The following is a 22,656-nucleotide window of genomic DNA, read 5'->3' on the forward strand; positions in this document are numbered from 1 at the left end:
TACAGTATAAGACTTTCAAAAGTCTTTTATATTTTAAATAAATAGATAAAGTAAGTTCTGAGGGAAGAGACACTTTTTTCTGCTATCCAAAAGGGCTTATGCATGGTGATATATCACTTTCTTATTTAATGAAATAGAATTGACCATCTACTTAATCTTAGTGTAATCTAATAAAATGCCAGATTTGGATCAGTTCAGGTGACACTTCCCATAAAAGGTTCTAGAATAGGAAAAGAGAAAAAAAAGTCTTCTAAATCCAGAGTTCATTTTTCAAATAAACATTTCATTTTATGGAAATGTGTGAAAATCAACTGTGCCAAAAACAAAGGCAAGTGCTGAGTTCGCATTTTCCTCCCATTTTTTTATACTATAGATTTGTCATCAACAGAAGAGAATATATGTAGCTCAGGGTTAAACCCTGCGGTCCTTCGTGCTCTCTGAGCTTGGTGGTTTTCTTGCAGATGTTTCATTGTCAAACTAGGTATCATCAGTATTTTTTCATATGCAAAATAATATTTTATATGTAGGTTATGTCTGTGAGAATACTGTATATATACAATGTTTGCTGTATATTGTACCAAAAAAAGGAAATAAGGTTTCCTGTAAATAAAAAATGAAAATATTTTGCATTTAGTGAAAATGTTTTTATTTAATTTTCAGTTATGTAAAAACAATTTAATATGTTTTAATATACTGGGGTAGAATGTAGAAAATGGAATGTCTCTCAAGAGAGGCTTCCTAATTTTTTATCTTTGGGGCACCAAGTAAAGATTCTTTAGTCTCCAAATATTTTAGCCTGTTACTTTTTACAGTATTGGCACTTTTTAAATCTTTGAATTTTGTCTACTTGAAAGGACAGGAAATATCATTTGAGCTGTGCCTGCTCAAACCCTCCTTAGATATCCAAAATATCTTTAGATAACTAGAGACTTTCCCTATGCCTTTGTCAACTAATTTTGAACAGGGTTTAATTATTCTTGCCTCATTAAATATTTTATTATTTTCACATTTTTAATTTAAAAATTTTAACTCCAACATTTGAATATTTATATACTGTTTCTATATTTTGATGTTTTATTATACACCCCCCACAGTCCTTCTTTGAGGGAGATGGGCAGTTCAGAAATGTGAAATATAACTAAATAAAAATTGACTCTGGTAACTAATAAATTGAATTAATTATTCTTGCTTTGAGTGAGACAAAAATGGCATGGATAGCAACATATACACTTCCATTTATAAGATAATATAGAACAGTATGCACTATATTTTAATACAGTATAATCTAAATTGGCCCTTTCTGTGTTATGATATGCAGGAAAATATAAAAAGAATTTTTTATAAGAATTATCTAGATCTCTACAGAACCAGTCACAGTAAGGAGCAAGGGGAGTAAGTGACAAATGCATACCTAAGGTTAGGTACTTACATCCAGGTTTATGACACTGCATTTTTCATAACTGTAGTTGGTAATAGTTGCTTGTGTCTTATTGATTGATAAGAAAGTTTAAATAGTAATCAAATTTAATCAATATGGTTTAATTCAGTTCAGGATTCGGGATTGGGTTATGTATCTTTGCTTTACATTTTTCCTACCATAAACTATAAGAGAGGGATATCTGGGACATTACATAAGGTGGCATAGAAGGCAACAGTAAGAAAACTAGACAAAAGTTGCTCCTTCTCTATTATTTCAGCAAATTCAGTGGCGGGATTCAGCCAGTTCGCACTACTTTGTCAGAACCGGTAGCTAATTTTTTGTTGCCCAGGTCCAGAATGGACTTCCGGAAGTGGCATCCACATAGAGAACTGGTTGTTCACATATTTGAATCCCACCACTGAGCAGATTGCATTCCACCGATAAAAAGATCTCTATTCAGCCTCCCTTCTTTATAAGCCAAGCCATCGTTCCACAAAACTTGTACAAAATTTCAAATGTGTCTGCTAGGATATATTTGGAAGAGGGGATTTTCCTTTCATTTCCGCTGAATGGAAAGAAGCATAGGCTAAACTAATTTATCAATTATTTGCCTACCTCCATGGGGGAAAGCTGAGTTGGAGGGACACCTTGTTCTCAATTGCCAAACAAAGCTGCAATGTCCACAAGATGTAGGAGATGCTGGCCATCATTAAATCTGCAAAGGAAACCCAGTACCCTGTGTGTTAATTACAGTAATTCAAGATGTTTCAGGAATATAGTCACTTCTTTTTCTTTCAGCTGTTAATTGATTCAAGTTTCTGTTACAAGGCCTTAAACTGCAGTCTTGTAGAGGGAAAAGGGGCTAATGCTGCTGTCTGTGTTTCCTAGCATATGTTTGTGATTGCAAAACATGAAGCCTGCCTGTTTCTCTTTTCTCTCTCGCGTTAGTTGTCCCTATAATAATAGAAATATGCTGCAAAGCTGCAGACATGACTATAGTGACATTTCCCATCCCTGCTGTCAAGAGCAATATAAGACATTTCAGCCAACCATTTGGCTCTTCATTCATGGGACTCTCTGGGTTGAGACTTGAAGATAATGAAGTTCAGATGTTATGGTGTCTCAAAGAAAGAGAGAATCGGTCTGATGGCACCAATGGGGGATCAGAGCATACAGTATATCTCATGTAGGAGCTGGAGATAAGAGACTCTCAAGAGAGAACTTTTTAGTTCCTCTCTGGAGGAAATAAGCCTTGGTATCTATGGATCTCCATACATTAGGAGTTATCTCAAGAAAATTCACAATACTCTGTAAAACCTACATAGTGCTTTGAATATGTATTGTATACAAAAGTGTACTTTTGTGCAATACAAAATAACACAACTGACTTACAGAATAACAGAATAACAGAGTTGTAAGGGGCCTTGGAGGTCTTCTAGTCCAACCCCTGCTCAAGCATTATTTCAGATAAATGGTTGTCCAATCACTTCTTAAAACTCTTCCTGGTAAACCTCTTTCTTGTTATATTCCAGATTCCAGTGTGTAATTCATTTGTTCATAATGAATGCATTCATGCATATACAATGTGCGCATATAAATCATTTGTGACTCTCGCTTATGCATTAGTCCAAAAGCAATCATTGCTATACTGTATCATTTTATATAGTAATAGACCTTCCCCATGCATCCTGATTGTCAGGCAATGTACTTGCATAATTACAGGATTTTTTTTAATAGGCATTATTTCTTGAGTAGTCTATTAGGTGAAGCGTGGCATCAGGAGATTTCTTCTTTATATAGCATGTACACAAAGGGCCTTGATCCATATTACCTTTGAATGTCTTTGATTGAAGTCCTTAGGGCTGACGCATAAATGACTTTTTAACAGGGTAGAATTCTCATGTGATGAGCTTTATCATCTAATTATGCCTGTTTGTACAAAATAGTCCCCAAATGGAAAAAAAAATCAAAAGTTAACAGCCGAAAATCTAGCTTCCAGCTATTTTCTCTAACACATTATTTAATTTTTCTTATCGGAAACCATTTCAGATAGGGATGCACAAATCACTTGAAATCCAGCTGATTATTATATACCTTTTGAAAAATATTCATTTGTTATTGTTCAAAACTTTCACTAATATAGAATGTTTTGTGCACATGGGTTCGTAATATATGGAACTTTGCGTACAATTTTCTGAATTCAAGTTGCATGGATAATGTCTTGTGGATAATGCATATACAGGTAGTCCTTGACTTACAATAGTTCGTTTAGTGACCTCTCAAAGTTACAATGGCATTGAAAAAAGTGATTTATGACCGTTTTCCCCACTTACAATCATTGCAGGATCCCCGTTGATCAAAATTCAGCTGCTTGGAAACTGACTCATATTTATGATAATTGTAGTGTCCTGGGATCATATGATCACCTTTTGCGACATTCTGACAAGCAAGGTCAATGGGGAAGCAAGATTTACTTAACAACCATATTACTAACTTAATAACTGCAGTGAATCGCTTAATTCCTGTGGCAAGAAAAATCATAAAATGGGGCAAAATTCACTTAACAAATGTCTCACTTAGCAACAGAAACTTTGGGCTCAATTGTGGTCGTACGTCAAGGACTACCCGTATACATTTCTTCACAAGAACATTTGAGTGCAGAAGGATGAATACTCTATTCATTATTACCTCATAAATCACATATTTCTTTTATATCCTTAACTCCATTCAGATGCCTCATAAAAGTGTCCTGAACCTACTTAAGAGTAAATATGTTGTTGTTGCCCTGGCTTTTAAGTTTCTATGAGTAATTTTATGTCAGCATGGACAATACATGTGATACTAGTATAAAGATTTCTTTTCCATTAAAACCAATGCAGTCACAAAATGTCTTAGGTCAATCTTACATGGAAAGAGGTTTAGGCTTAGTTTTCGGTGGCCTCTTCAGGTTTCTGAACTTTTTTATGAGTCTCAGGCCAGTCATGGGGTGGTTTGGACTGAAAACAAGTGACTTGCCTGTAGTCCTTCAGTGAGACCCATAGAAAAGTTTAGGAACCAGAAGAGGCCACCGAAAACCAAGCCTAACAATATAATGGTTACATCATTATATATCACATTATACTGAAATTTATAACAAATTGGCAAAATATTATAGGCTGGTTTTAATGCAAACCTTATCCTTTTCTTGATAATGCTTAGATGGTCATTTTAAGGCACATTGATATATAAGAAAAAAAGAAAATGTGGGCAAAATAGAATTTCACTAATTTCTCATATACAAAGCATTGCAGTTAGACTAAAAGTTCATAGAAGCTTATAAATAGATTGATGTCTCTTGTGACCTGGTATTATAATGGTTTATGGGGAAACTGTAGATCAATATTGTGATCATGATACGAACTGTACCATACCAGGTACAAATGAAAGGAGTTTTTATTTCTCTGCATGTCATCCAGGGCTGTAGGAAAAGTCTAGATTTCTGCCTGAAAAATTATTAGAAGAGGCAAGAGGGTAATTTATAGAGAATAATAGATTTCCATGACATGTAATTATGAAAAGAAGAATTTAGACTTATCAGCAAGACAAGTAAATGCAGGATGAAATCTATGGAGCACGCTGTCTAGAGAGATAAGAGTAGCTTGAAAGAAGAAATTGGAATAACCCTACATTATTTACAGTGAAATTGTGCTTGAGAATTCACAGCACTATAGGATAGAATTCCGTAGTGACCAGCTGAGCTTCTTCAGGTACCTATTTCATGATGCAAAATTAAGGAAAAGGGAGAACCGCAGAAACATGCACCAACACTTCCTTTCTTTTCCAGCACAAATTGAAGTGATACCATGCAAAATTTGTGGTGACAAATCCTCTGGAATACACTATGGGGTCATCACCTGTGAAGGCTGCAAGGTATGTAATGTTTATGTGTCTGTGTCGTCACTGCATTCTGTGGCAGCTTCCATCATATTTGGATTAAATGAGAGTCGTTTCAGCAAGGATTTTCAAAATGGTGCAAAAATGTCAGCCATTCTCCCTGATCTCAAGACTACACATGTGATTTTTCCAAAATGTTTGAGGGCATGTACAAGTAGCACAAAAAGAACATGTTCTCTGTAAATATAAAACAGCCTCTCAACAAATATAAATGCACGCATCTCTTTAGCTCAAGTCTTGCTTCTAGCTCCTATTTCAAATGAGTGAGAAAAAATTATGACATTTGAATGAAAAAGACTTGAGTTCCCCTCTGTTTGGCTTAGTCAGGGGAAATAAAAACTGCCAGTACAGCAGGATGTTTCAGTTTGCCATACCAGATTGCTGGGGGGGGGGGGGAGAGCAAATGTGTTGAATAAAAATGGAGCAGAAACATCTATTTAAGAAGGCATTGCATAGTCTATACATATTCTGAAATATCACTCTATTGAACAGAGTTTACTCCCAGGTAAGCATATGTAACATTACAAAATTTTAGCAACTCATATTATTCAACTCTGAATAGTAAGAGTTAAGATTTGAACAGTACTTCGCAAAGCTTAAAAAAACTGTCCCTTCGTTCATAATCATATCATGCTGTTTGTTCCTTTCTTCTTCTTTTTTCTAAGGATATCAAGTTTTCCAGAAACTCTGAAGATATGGTTAATAAAAGTATTCCTTTTATTTACAATAGTAGCTTCATCGTTTTTATAGATTGTATAACTGAGCACTGCCAGCCAAGAGATTTTGGAGATAACTCTTGACTTAAACCTGTTACTCTACATTAGTGTTTCTCAACTTTGCTGTGTGGATTTCAGCTCCATGCTGGCTGGGGAATTCTGGGAGTTGAAGTCCACACCTCTTAACCTATGGTTGAGAAACCCTTTTCTATTAATTTCTCACTTTTGTATCCTGACAATTCCTCCAAAATCTTTGGACCTTCTGGGGGAAAGTGTGTGTATAAAATTGTCCTAATTTAACCTTTGCAACAACTGTGAGAGAAACGTTAAGTTGAGAATGCAGGCAGACTAGCATTATACAGAGCATCGTAGCTAAGTAGGGACTTGTGTTCGAACACTAAGGCTGACATTCATTATTATCCCAACTTTATCTGTACCTGGCAAAATTTCAAAAATTATGCCACATCCAGACACTATTTTAATTGCAAGGATGGTTCTGAGATGCTGCCTTAAATACAGAGATCTAGCTGTCTTTCTTTTTCTCCTTACTAGGGATTCTTCAGGAGGAGTCAGCAAAACAATGCCTCGTATTCCTGCCCAAGGCAGAGAAACTGTTTAATTGACAGAACCAACAGAAATCGCTGCCAACACTGCCGACTGCAGAAGTGTCTTGCCCTGGGAATGTCTCGAGATGGTAAAGCCCTGGGTTTCTGATTCACAGATCAGTCTTTGGAACTGTTCTTCCTTGCAGTCTGTTTTCCCTTTCCCAAAGTAAAGGCATCTTTCTGTTCGGTGACATGGATCCCTGCTGTTCCCCAAACAGAAGGCTTTGTAACTAGAGGGGTTATGATGTCAAACAGAGAGTAAAATTAATCCAAGTACAAGATGTCACAGTGGAAATTTGGAACAGAATTGCTGATAAGCATTAAGCTAAATTTCTCAACAACTGTAATGGGATTTGCCAGACCTTGGTTTAAGTAGACTTTTGAATGCAGCATTTGCTATTTTATGCATATGGCATTATGCATTTAACAGGTCCCTTCCAATGCCCCCCCCCCCATTTGTCTATTAAACTGAAGGAATGCTTTAATCTCAAAACACAAACATTGTTCAGAGCAGGCCCCAGAGCAGCCTATTATGATGAAAGCTTTATTTTATTTATTTTATTATTTATTATTTTACTATTTATTTTTATCTATTATTTAGAGTCCACAAAGTCCCTATGTGACCGAGATGGGCAGCTTAAACTTTAGATAGATAGATAGATAGATAGACAGACAGACAGACAGACAGACAGACAGACAGACAGACAGACAAGGATGGATGGATGGATGGATGGATGGATGGATGGATGGATGGATGGATGGATGGATGGCCACTGAGTCAAAAAAAGCTCAAGGTAGCCTACAGAATTGAAAATACTGTAAGGAAATACGGCTAGAAACAAAATACTAGTGCATTGAGTAAATGCACAAAAAAGAAAATTTCAGCCACCAATTATAACTGTTACAATTGATAACATGAGCAAATTATTGTATTGTCTGTGCATGTTTTAGGGAAAATTGCTGGAAATATTATTGGGGAGATGGGCAGCATATAAATTTAATGAATAAATAAAAATATTTGTTTATTTGCTTCTGGTTTTTATGAAGCAAAGGAGAAAGAAATATTACTAACTGGGAGACAGAGCATTTAGCAACTGGCAAATTTAAAGAGGAGAAAGCAAGCCTGGATTGGTTGCATTTTCTGCCCTTGGCTATTCACTAGCACAGGCTGAGCAACAAGTGGCTGAAAGTGCTGTCAATCAGAAGCATTTTTCAGAACTCCTCTACACTGATTGGTAAATCATAATCAACTTGGACATTATGGAAGGAAGCAAAAGCAACTTTATGTGAGACCGCCTTGAAGAACATGCAAAAGTGCAGCTGTTCCACAGTGCAGTAGTGCCAGCAATAACGGACATTCCTCCATATGCCCAGGCAACTGCCCTCATTGCCAGAAAGATTATGGCTGCTTGAACAGTGGTCAACACAGATATGTATGTGTTGACCTTTGTGTCAATCCATGCAGTTTTCTTAGCAAGATTTTTGCAAGTGGTTTGCCATTGCCTTCTTCTTTTTAGAACTGGGAGAGAGACTAGCCTAAGGTCACCCAGTTGGTTTGTTGCCTAAGTCAGAACTAAAACTCAGTGTCCCCACCTAGTGCCTTAGCTACAGACCAAACTGGCTGCTTGTCTTCCAGCCTGTCTATTCAGACAGAAGCAACATGCTCCATGTCCATCCATTAACCATCTCATGGAATCACGAAAGTGTGCTTTCTCTGTCATTTGGAACAGCATTCCCACAGAGATTTGAACAGACAAGCCTTAAAAACTCAGCTATTCCCCTAGGCCTTGGACTAGAGTGAAAGGAGGACTACTTTGTGAAGCTGGATACACAAGGCAGATAGTGGATTGTTTCTTCCTGGTTAATCATTGTTTTTTCATTGATTAATTGTTTCCATGATTTGATTTTACTGTTGTTCACCAGAGTCAGTCTTACAAATATGGAGGAAGAAGAAAGATATTGAATTATGTTCCAATATAGCTGAAAACAAAATGATATGAAAATTGGTATGGTTAAATGCACATTGTAAAAGCAACTTAGGTGAACTTACCAGCTTGTTTGGGGCTTTCTTTTTTTAAGGAGACAGGGGACTGAACTAGAATGCAATGCCTAGGACAGGAGAGTCTACTACAGTTAATATATTTTGCCTTGAAAATGAATGCAGTTTCTTGAATATTTTAAATAACCCTTTAGGAAGAATGAAGCCTAATACTGAGTAATGTTAATATACAAGAAGCTGCATTTATTTATTTTTTTATAGAAATTATGTTACGTTAAAGGTTAGCTCCATTATGTTCTTAAGGGTTTCAACGCAGTAAATATCGAAAGTTCTTGAGGGATGTGTCCTTGCTCTGTTCCATTTTTTTCGCAAGTCTAAAAACATTTTTCCTGCATATTTTATCCTTTTATTTTTCATTAAGAAGACCAAATCTCTTACCCTGCAATACTTTCCTCATAATGGCAGTGGGTCAAACAGTGACAATGAAATGAAAAATCCCAGAATGTCTGAAATATTCCCTTTTCAGTAGTAGCATGCTACTTCCTGAGTATTCCCCGGAGAAAGGACACGTACTTATGCACATTTCGGACAACCATGACCTGGATGATTTCCATAGGCGACAGGTGCCTAACTGATATCATGTCACTTTTGTGGCCAAATATTACCTCAATCTAGAAAGAAATGTCTATTCATACAGGTGTCTTTTATAGTGTCTATTGTGGAGCTGAAGTGATGCTGCCAGATGTTTTTGGATTGCAGATCAAATGAAGCCCAGGCAAGATAGCTCAAGGTTTGGGTTGATAGGAGTTTCAGTCCAGTAATTTCTATAGGGCTACATTTTCCCTGGTCAACAGCAGTGCGTGCATTTGTGTGTGTTTGCGTGTGTGTGAGACACAGAGAGAGAGAGAGAACAAAGGGGGTCAGAATAATGAAAGCAACGCTGAGGCACACAACATGAGCTCTGCCTCTTTGGAATGCGGTCATGATGTCACTCACATGTCGGAAGACAGAAGAGCTTGCAATGCTTGACCCTGCTTTCATCATTCTGACAAAAACAGCAAGGACTCCTGCATGGTGCTGTCCCCAGCTCTGTACCAACCTATTGAAAAAAAAAACGGCTAATGAAGATGACAATATTGCTTTGCATTATGACTGGCAATTTTCTCCCTTTTCTTGTCAGAAGAAATGAACCCTTTTATTACTTTAAAGTTATATGTGACAAATCTTTTTCTGGGATGTAACCTACACATTGTGCTTCTTTAGAGGAAGTGTGATTCCTGTAGAGTGTTTCCCTTAGTCTGTTATTTCCCTTCATTGTAACCTGTATAACATTCTCCCCCACTTCCCCCCAAAAAGCGTGTGTGAAGATAACAGCCCCGTTGACAGATTGTGATAATAGGGAGTTGGGGTTTGTTACTTTCCAAGAGTCCTAATCCTGTTAGTGCACAGATTAAAGGTTTGGAGAAAATTGATAAATCACACAGGGTACAAATCTGAAAACAATATTTTTAGAGCCCTGCTTTGCTGCACAGTGAACATGGGGAGATGAAAAAGCAGTTGTGAGGCTGCTCATTAGGCACAGCAGGATGGTGGTTGCCTGGCACTCTAGGAAGAATATTCTCTTGATTTCAGTCGAACTTTGGCTAGGGTGAGCAATTGGAGTGAGTGAGCCTGGGAGACTAGACCCTATAGCAGGGGTAGTCAACCTTGGCTCTTTTATGACTCGTGGACTTCAACTCCCAGAATTCCTGAGCCAGCTAAGCTGGCTCAGGAATTCTGGGAATTGAAGTCCACGAGTCATAAAAGAGCCAAGGTTGACTACCCCTGCCCTACAGCTTCCTTGTCAGGAAAAGGCAACCAGCAAAATAGTATACATACAAGGACAAAAGGTTGTCACTTTGGGTGACAATATCCTATGGTCACAGTCAAACTCTATGAGTTTTTAAAAGAAAATAATTAAAATATTCTTCATTTCCTTCAGAAATCTGAAGTTCAATTAAAAAGAATGCTTAACTCAAAGGACATCCTTTCGGCTTTTAAATAATTTGGAATTATTTAAATTCCAAACTTGCAGAGGACTATATCACATCATTTTCTTCCACTCTATTAGTGAAAGCCTATGAGTTAAAAATTAAAATACTCTCTCTTTACAATGACCAACATTAACTATTATTCTAAACATTATAAAACAATGAACAGGCTGATTTATTTATTTTTAAAAATCATCATTATTTTATACTAAACCTTTTTTTTAATTAATGTATATCTCAACTACCAAATAGATTTCTAGAAGAATCAGACAGGGCAGACTATTTTGACTGAAATTTACAGGACATTGAAGAAGAAATCAACTGTAAAATAATCCTGATAAACCCGATAAGTGAATCTATGACAATAATGAGTATGGAGGGTCATCTGTTAAATACAAATATCCATTAAATCCAAATTACATAATTTGCATCCATTTATATCTGTAATTATGTAATTGACATAAATGGCATATGCAGTAAAATTTCAATTTACAGTAATGGACAGACCGTTAATTTAACTAACAAACTATTTATTAAATGGAATGAAATTAAAGCTAAACATTTCTTGTTGTATCTGGAGTCTTTACTTTAGGTCCATTACTTTTTAGTAGATTAATCTCATGTTTACTGGTCTTAAGGTAAAGTTGCTGAGATTTCCAAGGGAATGATGCAGAAACAGCTTGATTCTTACTTTAACAAGTATATATAAGCGAAGCTTTTCTCACCATGAAGTTAAACAGGTGGAAACAAAACTGAATTGCTTGAACTATTATATGAACAAATTTTTTCTCCCATTAAAAATGGATAAGTTCACAGTTGCTCAATATTAATTCTCTTTGAGTTCCTGTACAGGTTATTTCAGCCTCTGCACAGTAAGGATCAAATATATACATCTATATTTTTCTGTTGGTCTAATTGAGACAAAATAAGAGATTTATATGCAAAGATTTTCAAGAAGATTGCATACTGAAAGCAATCTCCCAGATGCCATGGTGCTTCTTATACTGAATGAATGAATGAATGAATGAATGAATGAATGAATAGTTCCAGTGATGGATGTTTTATACCATATAAAAAAATCTCTCAACAAATGTGATTTCTTAAACTCCTTCGCTGCCTTATATGTGGTATAAATCCATTTGTTGTGCTTTATCTAATAACCATTATTAAATCACAAATTGGCATAGCCTTTAAAGATTAACGATCTCTAATCAGTTTGAAGCACTTAGTACCTTGCACCTGGTCAAAGTGATATTTTAAAAATAAAAATACCAATGTATTTTTGAAATTGTTCTTCTTTCAGCTGTAAAGTTTGGAAGAATGTCCAAGAAGCAGAGAGACAGTCTCTATGCTGAGGTACAGAAGCATCAGCAGCGGCTGCAGGAGCAGCGCCAGCAACAGAGCGGCGAGGCTGAAGCCTTGGCCCGAGTCTACAGCAGTAGCATCAGCAATGGCTTAAGCAACCTGAACAATGAAACGGATGGCACTTATTCAAATGGGCACATCATTGACCTGCCGAAGTCAGAGGGTTATTACAGTGTGGATTCTGCTCAGCCCTCCCCAGATCAGTCTGGCTTAGACATGACCGGAATCAAACAGATCAAGCAAGAACCTATTTATGACCTCACTTCTGTACCAAACTTGTTTACCTATAGCTTTTGCAACAATGGACAATTAGCTCCAGGGATAACCATGGCAGAAATAGGTAAGACAATCTTGTCTTTGGTGGTCAGTGTAATTTTCACAATGGTTGTGTGTCCATCTCTCAAGCTGCAAGGTTGCATTTGAAACGGGTTGATCCTGTCTGACTAGATTTGTTGTAGAGTCAGTTTACGGAATTCTAAAATGTTTACATTACTTAAATGGAGCAATTCATGATCTGTTTATGAAGCTGAATGCCACAGTCAGTGATAAATCAATCAAATGATAATTACTAAATACAGAGTTTCTATCAAAAGAGCTCATTATCATGAGGGTTTAATGATCTTTTCGACAACTATACACATTCTTGTCAACAAATTGCTCTGAAAGTGGATCATTAATAGGACTGGCATGAAAATTAATTATAATGCAGAACTTTGTGGTCTTGCATTGAAGACTCAAGATTTACATCCGCATTTGGCATAAATCACTTCACACTCTCCCTGTTAATTCATTGGAGAATTTTATTTCAACTGTTAGGCATAATTTCTTCAGTTATGACTCTGATAATTGGCAGTGTAACCTCATTGTTAGGTGTCTTGTATAGGGAGGAAGGTGATGTCTTTATGATGACCAATATTTTCTATTCACAGTTATGTTAAAAGACATAATTAGTTTTCAACCAATGATTGTTATATTTGTTATAACAATAATTTATTAATCTTGTATGCCATTCAGTGGAATGTGCTTTCTAAAAACTCTTCTTCTCAGACCAAAGTTGACTTTCTACAGCCATAAATATCTGTTCTGCTAGCATTTAAATTTATGCAGAGGAATAAAAATAGGCTACTTCTGGGCAATTAGTCTTGGTTGTATTTGGAGATGTACATTTGCAAGTTGAATAAGCATGATCCAAGCTACTTCAAAATTCAATTCAAAACAGATTTGTGCATATTCAGTAATAGGCAAGCATCAAAATGCCTGCAGCCACTTTTGTTCCTTCCTTTCTTTGGCAGACTAAAATGGTAGACTTTTTAAAAGGAATTGACCCTGCCATGTTTCAGCCAGGTGCAGTGAAGGACTCCACTAAATGTTTGAAATATTTCCCTGGTGCCTCTTTTAAGGCAGAGATTAACAAGGATGGAAAAAGGACAACACAGCAAACTCCAAATTGTTGCCCCAAAGGGCCTATAGAGATAGGTTGAATCAATGGTGAAAGTATCCTCCTTCCAAATGAAATGTATTATTTTTCAAAAACCATTTAAACATTAGGCCCTTCATTTTCTGAGATCCTGAGATTCACATTGTAGTGAAGAATTCCCATTCACTTGGCCTTCTAATTAATACGATTTCTGTACCAGTTGTATTGGGATAGCTGGATGGCAAACATGGCTGCTCCTAAAAGAAACCACTCAGAACGGGATAAGGCTGGAAAAGCCCATTGATAAATTTCACCTCATAGAGCATGGCTGCCACTCTATCGGTTCATTAGAACAAGTAGGCTTGCGGTCCTCTTATTCTTAAAAGCAGTGGACATTTCAGCCAGCCCTTATGAATCCTTTCTCTTTCTTGATTTTAAATTGATATTCTGCCCTTAGTTACTGAAAGAAGCTGGGCAGCTTTAGAAATGGGGAAAAAATATCTAAATAAATGTTAATCCATTCACTCATAATTGAGAAACTTACGCGAGCATGGATCAAGCAGAATTTAAAAGTAAGATATGGCTCCAATGGGCTACTGGACTGGTCAGCTGTGAAACCATATTCAAAATGCTAAGAAATGAAGAGGGCTCTAAATTGGCTGACAGGATCATCACAAACATGTATAATTCTGTTTGGACAGGAGAGAGCAAAGTTAAGCCTTTTAGCTGGCCACATTAATGAGCATTGAGTACTAAGAAAATGAACGAAGCCTGAAGCAGTGCCACCCTTACCACCCCAAGAGAGCTCTGATAGGCAGAGAACTTAATGAGGCGATAAACTCATTGGCCAGTCACTTACTAAATGTCAGGAAAAATACTTGACAACACTCCCCCTCCCCCGTCCGCCCCCCAGTCTTCTCCATATATGGAAGTGAAAAGGCAAAATTACATTTTGTCTGCAAAAAGCCTCCAAAACAGCAGAAAAGCCATGGAGTCTGTAACCACTTTGGAGCCATCTGATTCAGTTTGCTACATCAAAGCAGGTCCCTACTTCATTTTGTGAATCTGTTCCATGGGAATTGAACTGAATCTTTGTCGGAGTGAAGCACCCCTTTGAAGCGTTTCATAGCCTTGAGCTCCAGAGCTTTCCTAAAACCACAGACTAATTAGAACAAAGCCATAACTCTTTTGGGGCTGTCTTCTCAAATCTGCTGGGTCTTGGCTGATTACACTACGCAGACTATACCTACCAAACTAAGCCAAAATATAATTGATTTGCTCTTAGCTTCACATGTGGATATCATAACTGGGCTGCAAAAATCTAGATGACCGCTAGCTGGCATCAAAAGGATGTTTAACGCTTTTAGTCTTTGCTGCCTAGTTGGGATGATCTGGATTTTTTGTCACCTGGATCTGGAGGTGCTACAAAAATCCTTAAGCTAACATTTCCCTTGCTTCCATCTCTTGAAACCCAGGAGTCAAAAGTAGGATGTGACAGAGCAGCCCCAACATCTCAAGGCTGCTATTCTAGTGGTCAGCTGGAACTTTGCAACCCAGATATGGTAGATCAAGCTTAACAGTGATGTGATAATCCAGTCTTCATAATTTATAAATATATTCTTTAGTGTGGGTGGCTGTAGTAAATTTTATAAATATATACATAAATATAGCATGTTGTGTGAATTCAACTAATTTTCTTGTATTTCCCATCATATTATAGGTTAATGCAGTGTTTTTCAAACTTGGTATCTTTAAGATGTGTGGACTTCAACTCCCAGAATTTTGATAATTGAAGTTACACAACTTAAAGTGACCATGTTTGAAAAACACTGGATTGGTGCAATGTACAAATTGAATGGATGAATAAGACATTGTACAGTCATCCATAAGAATTGCTAGTATGGAGACAGAGGAAGATTCATTCTCTGTCAACAGTATTTTTCTTAATGGAATGTTGTTTTTCCATACACCCCAACATCCTAGGTCTTCTACTCTCTCACCTAAAGATCCTTTAACATAGGACCAATGTAAATAAACATATAGATATGTAGACTCTGCTTTAGTGGTACTACCTTATGTGTACATTTTTTTTTTCAGAAGCATTGTTTCTTGGTTACTGTATAAGATTGCAGTATAACTTTGTTACATAAAGCAAGGGGTTTGATGATTTTAAAAAAGTGACTTCAGGTTGTAGATGTAAGCCTGATTCAGATTCTAATGGCTAAGCTATAGTTTGATTAACATGGTTTACTGAATAAGCCATGCATCTTCGCTTGTAGAATTAATTAGCTGAGGTCTATAGCAAAGGTTAAATTTCACTTAAGTAACTGACACCAAGAAATGATATCTGAATTTAGTCATTAAATATTTTTCTTTTGTGTAACACCCAACTTAATGAAGAATTTTGGACAACTCAAATATTGCACCAAAGATGTTTTCTTAGTCCTAATAAAGTTCCTGGCAAAAAAAAAAAATACCCATTGGGGAAATGGATTTGCTTAATAATCATGGTGTTCACTTAAAAACGGTCATAACTTTGAACACAACACCTTGCCTTCTGACTGCAATGACTTACAGTCATAAGTCCAGGACTACCTGTATTCTATTCCTTAACAACATATCAGAATTAAGAATTAGAATCAAAATGTTTCGAGAAAGATGATAAATCTTTAACTTATCATTAGCACTGTACTCATAAGAAACTAGAGGAAGCCAAGCATCGCACTATTTTTCAATATTATGTTTTCACAGCAGCTTAGAATGGGAAAAAAGTTAAGTAGGAAAGATGGTTCCAGCATGGAGACAGAGTCACTGAGAATGCTTTTCATGTATTGAATTCCTCTTTGTCCAGCGGTTTGTTAAAACCTCACAATGGGACCGACATTTTTTTAAAAAGTAGTCAATCTGGTAGAAAACCCTGCAGAGAAACTGCAGTTCTAAACAGAGTATGAAAGAAGGGCAAGCTTCTTAAAATGGTATAGTTATATTAATTTTTTTTTTGTTTCTGGCCTTAAAAGAGATAAACAGAGAATGATTCAGTAATTAAGGGAAGAGTGGGTACACAATGACAACCCTGTTAGCTTGAAGGGTATCCCATGAGAAAGACACTATCAAGGGCTGAATAGGTTCTAACCACATTTTCCAGATTGGGATCACAGCACTCAGATCCTTACAGATCGAAACAAAGCTTCCTTATGCTTTAAAACTGAGGGACAGCCTTGAATGCTCAGCTCACAATGCAAATTACTGCTTTTTAAGCAAACCCGCCAAGCGAAGAATGGGTTACAGGATTGCCAAAATGCAGAGCAAACAAGGGCCCTGTGCCTTGCTTTGTTATCCTTCTGTGTTTGCAGGTACACTTTTAAAAGAGAGGTCAGAAATGTGGTTTAGCTGTGCGTGTATTTTTACTGAACCTAAGTTATTTTTCAAATTCTCCTGAATGATAAAAAAAAAATATATTCAACACACCTAACATCACTTAGGCTATTTTCATTTTTCTTGTGCGTCTGTTCATCCTGGCTGGGGAAATGTACTAACAAGAAAACCTGAGCATTTTGCTAGCTTCCTAAAATGACAACATTAGAGATCCTGTGGCTGTTCACAGAAATAGAACTGGATTCCCATAGGAGAGAGATATAAAGGGGGAATAGAGTCAGAGTTTTCGCCCTTTGCATTTGTTGAACACGGAACAGAGAATCTTCTGGAAAACTGTTCTGACGTCAACATACCAGGCTGGGCATTCTCTGATTCATGGTCCTTTACAGAACTTTCCCAAGGGACAATGTGTCCCAACTTTGGCGTTTATTTACTAATTATCATTGAACTCCAAAATCTCTCTCTCCCTCCCTCCCTTTCTCTCCCTGTCTCTCTCACACACATTTACTTTTATCCTAAACCTCTTCCTCATACACAAAATTATTTGCCTGGAGACTTCTTATGGTTCTGTCCTCTTTTATCTTCCTTGCCCACAACTAATTTTAAGATCCCTCTTAGAGAATCATATTTAATTATTCCGGCTTTAAAGATTGCCTGGGTATATCACAGTTATAGTTCTGTAGATCAAGATTGCCATCTAGTGAGTATTGAAGTCATCAGATTCTTAGAGGTGCAGTTAAAACACTGTTTAATATGTGGGCTACATTGTGCAGAGTGAATATTATTCAGTGGTGAATACAACATAATGGCTGAATCCAGTGGTGGGATTCAAATATGTGAACAACTGGTTCTCTGTGTGGATGCCGCTTCTGGAAGTCAATTCTGGGCCTGGACAACAAAAAATTAGCTACCGGTTCTGCCGAAGTGGTATGAACTGGCTGAATCCCACCACTGGCTGAATCTGATATTGAGGGCAGAAGGGCAACAGATGAAAATCCTACTGACTACTCCAGATTGAGTTCTCCTTCCTCCTTTCTCCCGGTCCCTTGGCTTCTGGTCCAAAGATTGCAACCTGCCCAGTGCACACGTATGCGAACACATATAGGCACAAGACAAAGAGACACTGAAGCACACAGAGATATAGTATGATACTTCACTATGCCTAAGAAAATGAGAAACTTCCTATGGCCACTCCTGGTCAAAGATTGGAAAGAATTCCCAAAGCCATGTTATCTCGACCTTGTTTTAAATAGGTGTTTTAATTAAATAATATTAATAGAAGAGATGTTTACATTTTAAAATGCTATGCATAGGGCTCCAGCACCATTTCTTATTTATAAAAATACTTCTGAGCCTCTCAATCCTTTAGACATTATTTATTCATTTTTTTATTCCAATTTATATAGTCACCCATCTCAAAAACACAGTTTTGGATAGTGTTTAGAAAATGCAGCCTAGTTACATCCTAGTTATATCCTCCCTGGTTTCAAATAGCGAAGAGTCAGAATACATAGAAGGGAGAAGAGAAAAGTTACTTTGTGAATTTATCTTCTGGTAAATTTGTTAGTGATGGGGTTTAATATGACCATTTTTGAAAGGGACCACAAACAAGGTTCACATCTCTATGCATATCTTCTCAAAAATAAATCTCAGAGTTCAGTGGAATTTATTACTAGTTAAGCAAGCTGAGGATTGTGGGTTAGTGAATTATAGAAAATTAGTAGATTGGCAGTTGAAGTCACCATAAGTGCCTTGAACTTCGCTTGAAGGCTTACGAAATAAAGTTCTTTTAAAAAGTACTTCACTGCTTTTCTGTTTTCACTATATTCTGTATTCTATATATTAAAAAGTTGCTTAAAGCTTTATTTATGTACATAGCTATAAATGTAGGTGAAAACTCCTTCAAATATTATGATAATCTTAACTGACTATTTAAAATAGTCAGATGAATAACTATTTTGACTTTTGAAAAGAAGATATTTTATGTAACCTGCAATTTTAGCCCTTTTTGTTGTTGTTATAGTTTTCTTTTTATTTATTTTTATATCACATCTCAGGACTATCATATCTGAGCTGGAAAAAAAAAATCAGGTGACCATTACGTGACAACAAACAAATACTCATGTGTATGAGACACACACACACATAATTAAATATTTTTTTTCATAAACTTTTATTGAATTTAAAAAATATAAATTATAAATTAATAAAAAAATGGAAAGAGAAAAGGTGGGGGAGAAGGGAAGAAAACAAAAATGGGGCATGCAAACAGGAAAGGAAAATTACAGAAAAGATTAACTTCTGACTTTGTTCAGATACAATGACCCTTTGAACTAGAATAAATAAAATTTTAAAAAAGAATAAAAACAATACAAATTTTGGAAAAAAGTAAATAAAAGATATAAAAAGTAAGTAAAGTAAATAAAAGATATAAAAAGTAAGTAAATTTTAACATGTACAAAGAAAGACCTAGAGATATTAAACAGATACTCTAGAGCAGGGGTGTCAAACTCGCAACGTCACGCGAAGTGTCGTGACATATCGTGACTTTTCCCCATTGCCGGCAATGGGGTGGGCGTGGTTTCAGTGTGATTCATCCGGCCCGCGGGCCGACAGTTTGACACCCCTGCTCTAGAGGAAGTAGAGTATCTACTTCCTGCCATCTAGTGCTTGTGCAGAAAGTTGCAGTCAGTTATCAGTCCTGCCCTGTCTATTATTCCTGGTCATAGGTGAAATGTGCACTTGAGAAATAAGAGAGACATATTAGAAATTCATAAAAAATCTTGACATGCAAAAAGAAAAAAAAAGAAAACTCTTGGAAGAAAATGAATTTGCTTAAATTCTTACATATTTGGGAACAGGGATTTCCTTCCTTCCTTCCTTCCTTCCTAGAAATAGCAATAGCACTTAGACTTATATACCGCTTCACAGTGCTTTACAGCCCTCTCGAAGCAGTTTACAGAGTCAGCATATTGCCCCCAACAATCTGGGTCCTCATTTTACTGACGGAAGGCTGAGTAAATCAGGAGCCGGTGGGAATCGAACTGCCAAAGTGCTGGCGACCGGCAGTCAGCAGAAGTAGCCTGCAGTACTGCATTCTAACCACTGCGCCACCACAGCTCTATGCAGAAGTAATAAACCTTCTTCAATCAAGGCCCATTTTCTCCACAGTGACTCAGCTAAAGCATTAAGCATCCGTACTGACATAGCAACAGATGTGAGGAACAAAGAAGTTTTTTCCTCTCCCCAAACTAAAATGAAGAAAGGGGAGGAAATAAAATTTTGATCATGAGCGTTCTCAGCACAATTTTCCCTCTGTATGTTTGTAATGTCTCAGTATTTGAGTAGTTTTCTATTCTGAAATAGAAAAAAGTGGAAATAGGGAAAAGACTGTTTTAAGGAGAATCAACAATAGTAGGCAATCATGCAGAAGCATAGCTAGGAGTAATAGATTGATCGTACTTCTTCTCTAACATAAGATCCTTATCAAGTTTAGTTACACATGTACATAGTCGAGACCAATTTATGGCAGATGCTAGCCCTGCATGAGCTACAATCCTAGGCGCTTCCAAGTAAATATAGAGAAATACTGCACACCCTTCAGAGATTTATTCTGGCAGTGACGGGCATGTTCAGAAAAATCTGTGCAGGAGAAATTATCCAAAAGAAATCAGTTTTAAATTCCTTCCTTTATTTAGACAATGGAATTATAAATTGCTAAGGCTATGCAAGCTACAATGGAGCTTCATTCGATTAACTTTAAAACCAAATGTACCTTCAAAGCAACTACATGAAGGAATATAATCTTTATCTATCTATCTATCTATCTATCTATCTATCTATCTATCTATCTATCTATCTATCTATCTATCTATCTATCTATCTATCTATCTATCAAATTTCTATACTGCCTTAAATGACTTTGGGCAGTTTATAAGTAAAAATTAAAAAAAACAAACATAGAAAAACAATAGTAAAAATGGAGTTTAAAAAAGAATTAAGGATTACAAAAGTTTCAAAAGTGAAGGGACTTCCTCCAAGTCACCAACCAACTTTACTCTTAGACACCCCCCATGCCAGCCAGATCTTGATACTTTTTTGGAAGCCCATAGGACTGGGGACCCACCTTATCTCCAGGGGCCAGACAATCTTTTCTATATGAGGACACTTCAAGCTGACTTCCTGTTGCAGCCATTGCAGCCAGTTCTGAGGTCCACACCAAAGGACTTGGAAGCAGCGCAGGAAGCATTTCAGGAAAGAAGCCTTCTCCACAGCACTAGTCCAAAGTTGTCTGTGGCCCCATGAATTGCTTTATGGAGGTAAAAATCACCTCATGTTTTCACTTAAATCACAGGTGTCAAACCTTGGCAATTTTAAGATTTGTGGACTTCAATTCCCAGAATTCCTTAAAGTCGCCATGATCGGACACCCCCAATTTAAATGAAGCGTCACCTCCAGGGGCCCACACACTAATTCACATGAAAGCCATTCTCACATTTTTCTGGCAATGTGAAACACTGGTGATAGGGCACAGAAAATATACATTTGCATAGGGTCAGAAAGAGAAGAAGAAAACTGAAGATGAGGGGAAATGAGGGGAAACAGATAACAGGGCAGAGAAGAAAAAAATATTGTTTAGTCATTATTATGAATAAAATTCAATAGGCAAGCAACCTTTCACAGACACTTCTTTATGCTTAGATCAGTTGTCAAGTCATTTTGTTATAACAGACACACCATTTTATTTATTTATTTACTTACTTACTTGTTTCTGCCTTTATTATTTTTACAAACAATTCAGGGCAGCAAACCTATCCAACAGACCTTCCCCCTCTTCCTATTTTCCCCAATAACAACAACCCTGTGAGGTGGGTTGAACTGAGAGAATGTGACTAGCCCAAGATGACCACCTAACATGGAACTAGAACTCACAGTTTCCCGCTTTCTAGCCTAGTGCCATAACCACTAGATTAAGCAGGCTCTATATGACATACAGCCTTGTCAAATATTTACAGAATTCGTTAGATCAAGAAAAAGGGCAATACTAAATCATGTGGTTGATTGCTTGAAGCCTGTGCATATAGAGTGGACCTGAAAGTAAAGTACTACTTGCTCCATTCTTGATCATCTGGGGTCCATACTGGATTACTACAGCTTGGGCGGGCAACTACGTTTTGACCTCTCCCACCATTGGGAGGGTCATCTAAAATGTTTGGCAAGTTTTCAGAGTACTCTGCTTACACTCCTGATCAAGAAAAAAATCCCTCAATTCAATCTTGCTTCTTCTAACTTATTGATTTCTTAACTGTTGTAGGTGTAAGCCATCTAATTCTTTAGGGGGAGGCTAAAGAATTAGACAGCTCAAAGGGGAAGGTTGGAAAAGGCAAAATGGCAAAAAAACCCTGGGAGAATTGATGTTTTTTTGACACTTTTCTCCATCCCCATCCTTACGCTGCAGAGATCCATGAAAAGTTTTCAGGCACTTTACATGCAAAATCCCAAGGTCAGCAAAAAGAACCATATTGGGGAAGCTGAATTAAAAATGAACTTAATTAAAATACCCTAAAAATAGTCAGAAAAAAAATTAAGCCCCAAAGACATGATGAAAAAATTAGTTTCCTAAAAGTCACTAGGGCCTCAGGGGACAAAGTATTCCATAGAGATGGGGGCAGCCACAGACATTAACTTGCAATGAAACTGAAAGGGAAAAATGCCTATGTTGCTATATCGGAATTTTCCTCTTATCTTGAATTCAGCAATGCATGATCCAGTTCTTCGACATGACCAATTGCTCAC

The 22,656-nt window shown here is 36.9% G+C and overlaps 1 protein-coding gene across 1 annotated transcript in view; it reads left to right on the plus strand.

Moving 5' to 3' along the window:
- Positions 1-424: 424 nt before the first annotated feature.
- Positions 425-22,656, plus strand: part of RORB (RAR related orphan receptor B) — a gene marked incomplete at both ends in the record, with an annotated part of 46,005 nt that continues 23,773 nt past the window's right edge. Inside the window, 4 exons of the mRNA XM_015828750.2 lie at positions 425-449; positions 5,244-5,329; positions 6,622-6,763; positions 12,007-12,408. Coding sequence (XP_015684236.2) covers positions 425-449; positions 5,244-5,329; positions 6,622-6,763; positions 12,007-12,408 — 655 coding nt within the window. The remainder of the gene's footprint in view (positions 450-5,243; positions 5,330-6,621; positions 6,764-12,006; positions 12,409-22,656) is intronic.

The sequence above is a fragment of the Protobothrops mucrosquamatus genome, unplaced genomic scaffold (genome assembly GCF_001527695.2).
Source record: "Protobothrops mucrosquamatus isolate PMUCROS unplaced genomic scaffold, P.Mucros_1.0 scaffold4851, whole genome shotgun sequence".
Classification (NCBI taxonomy): Eukaryota; Metazoa; Chordata; class Lepidosauria; order Squamata; family Viperidae; genus Protobothrops; species Protobothrops mucrosquamatus.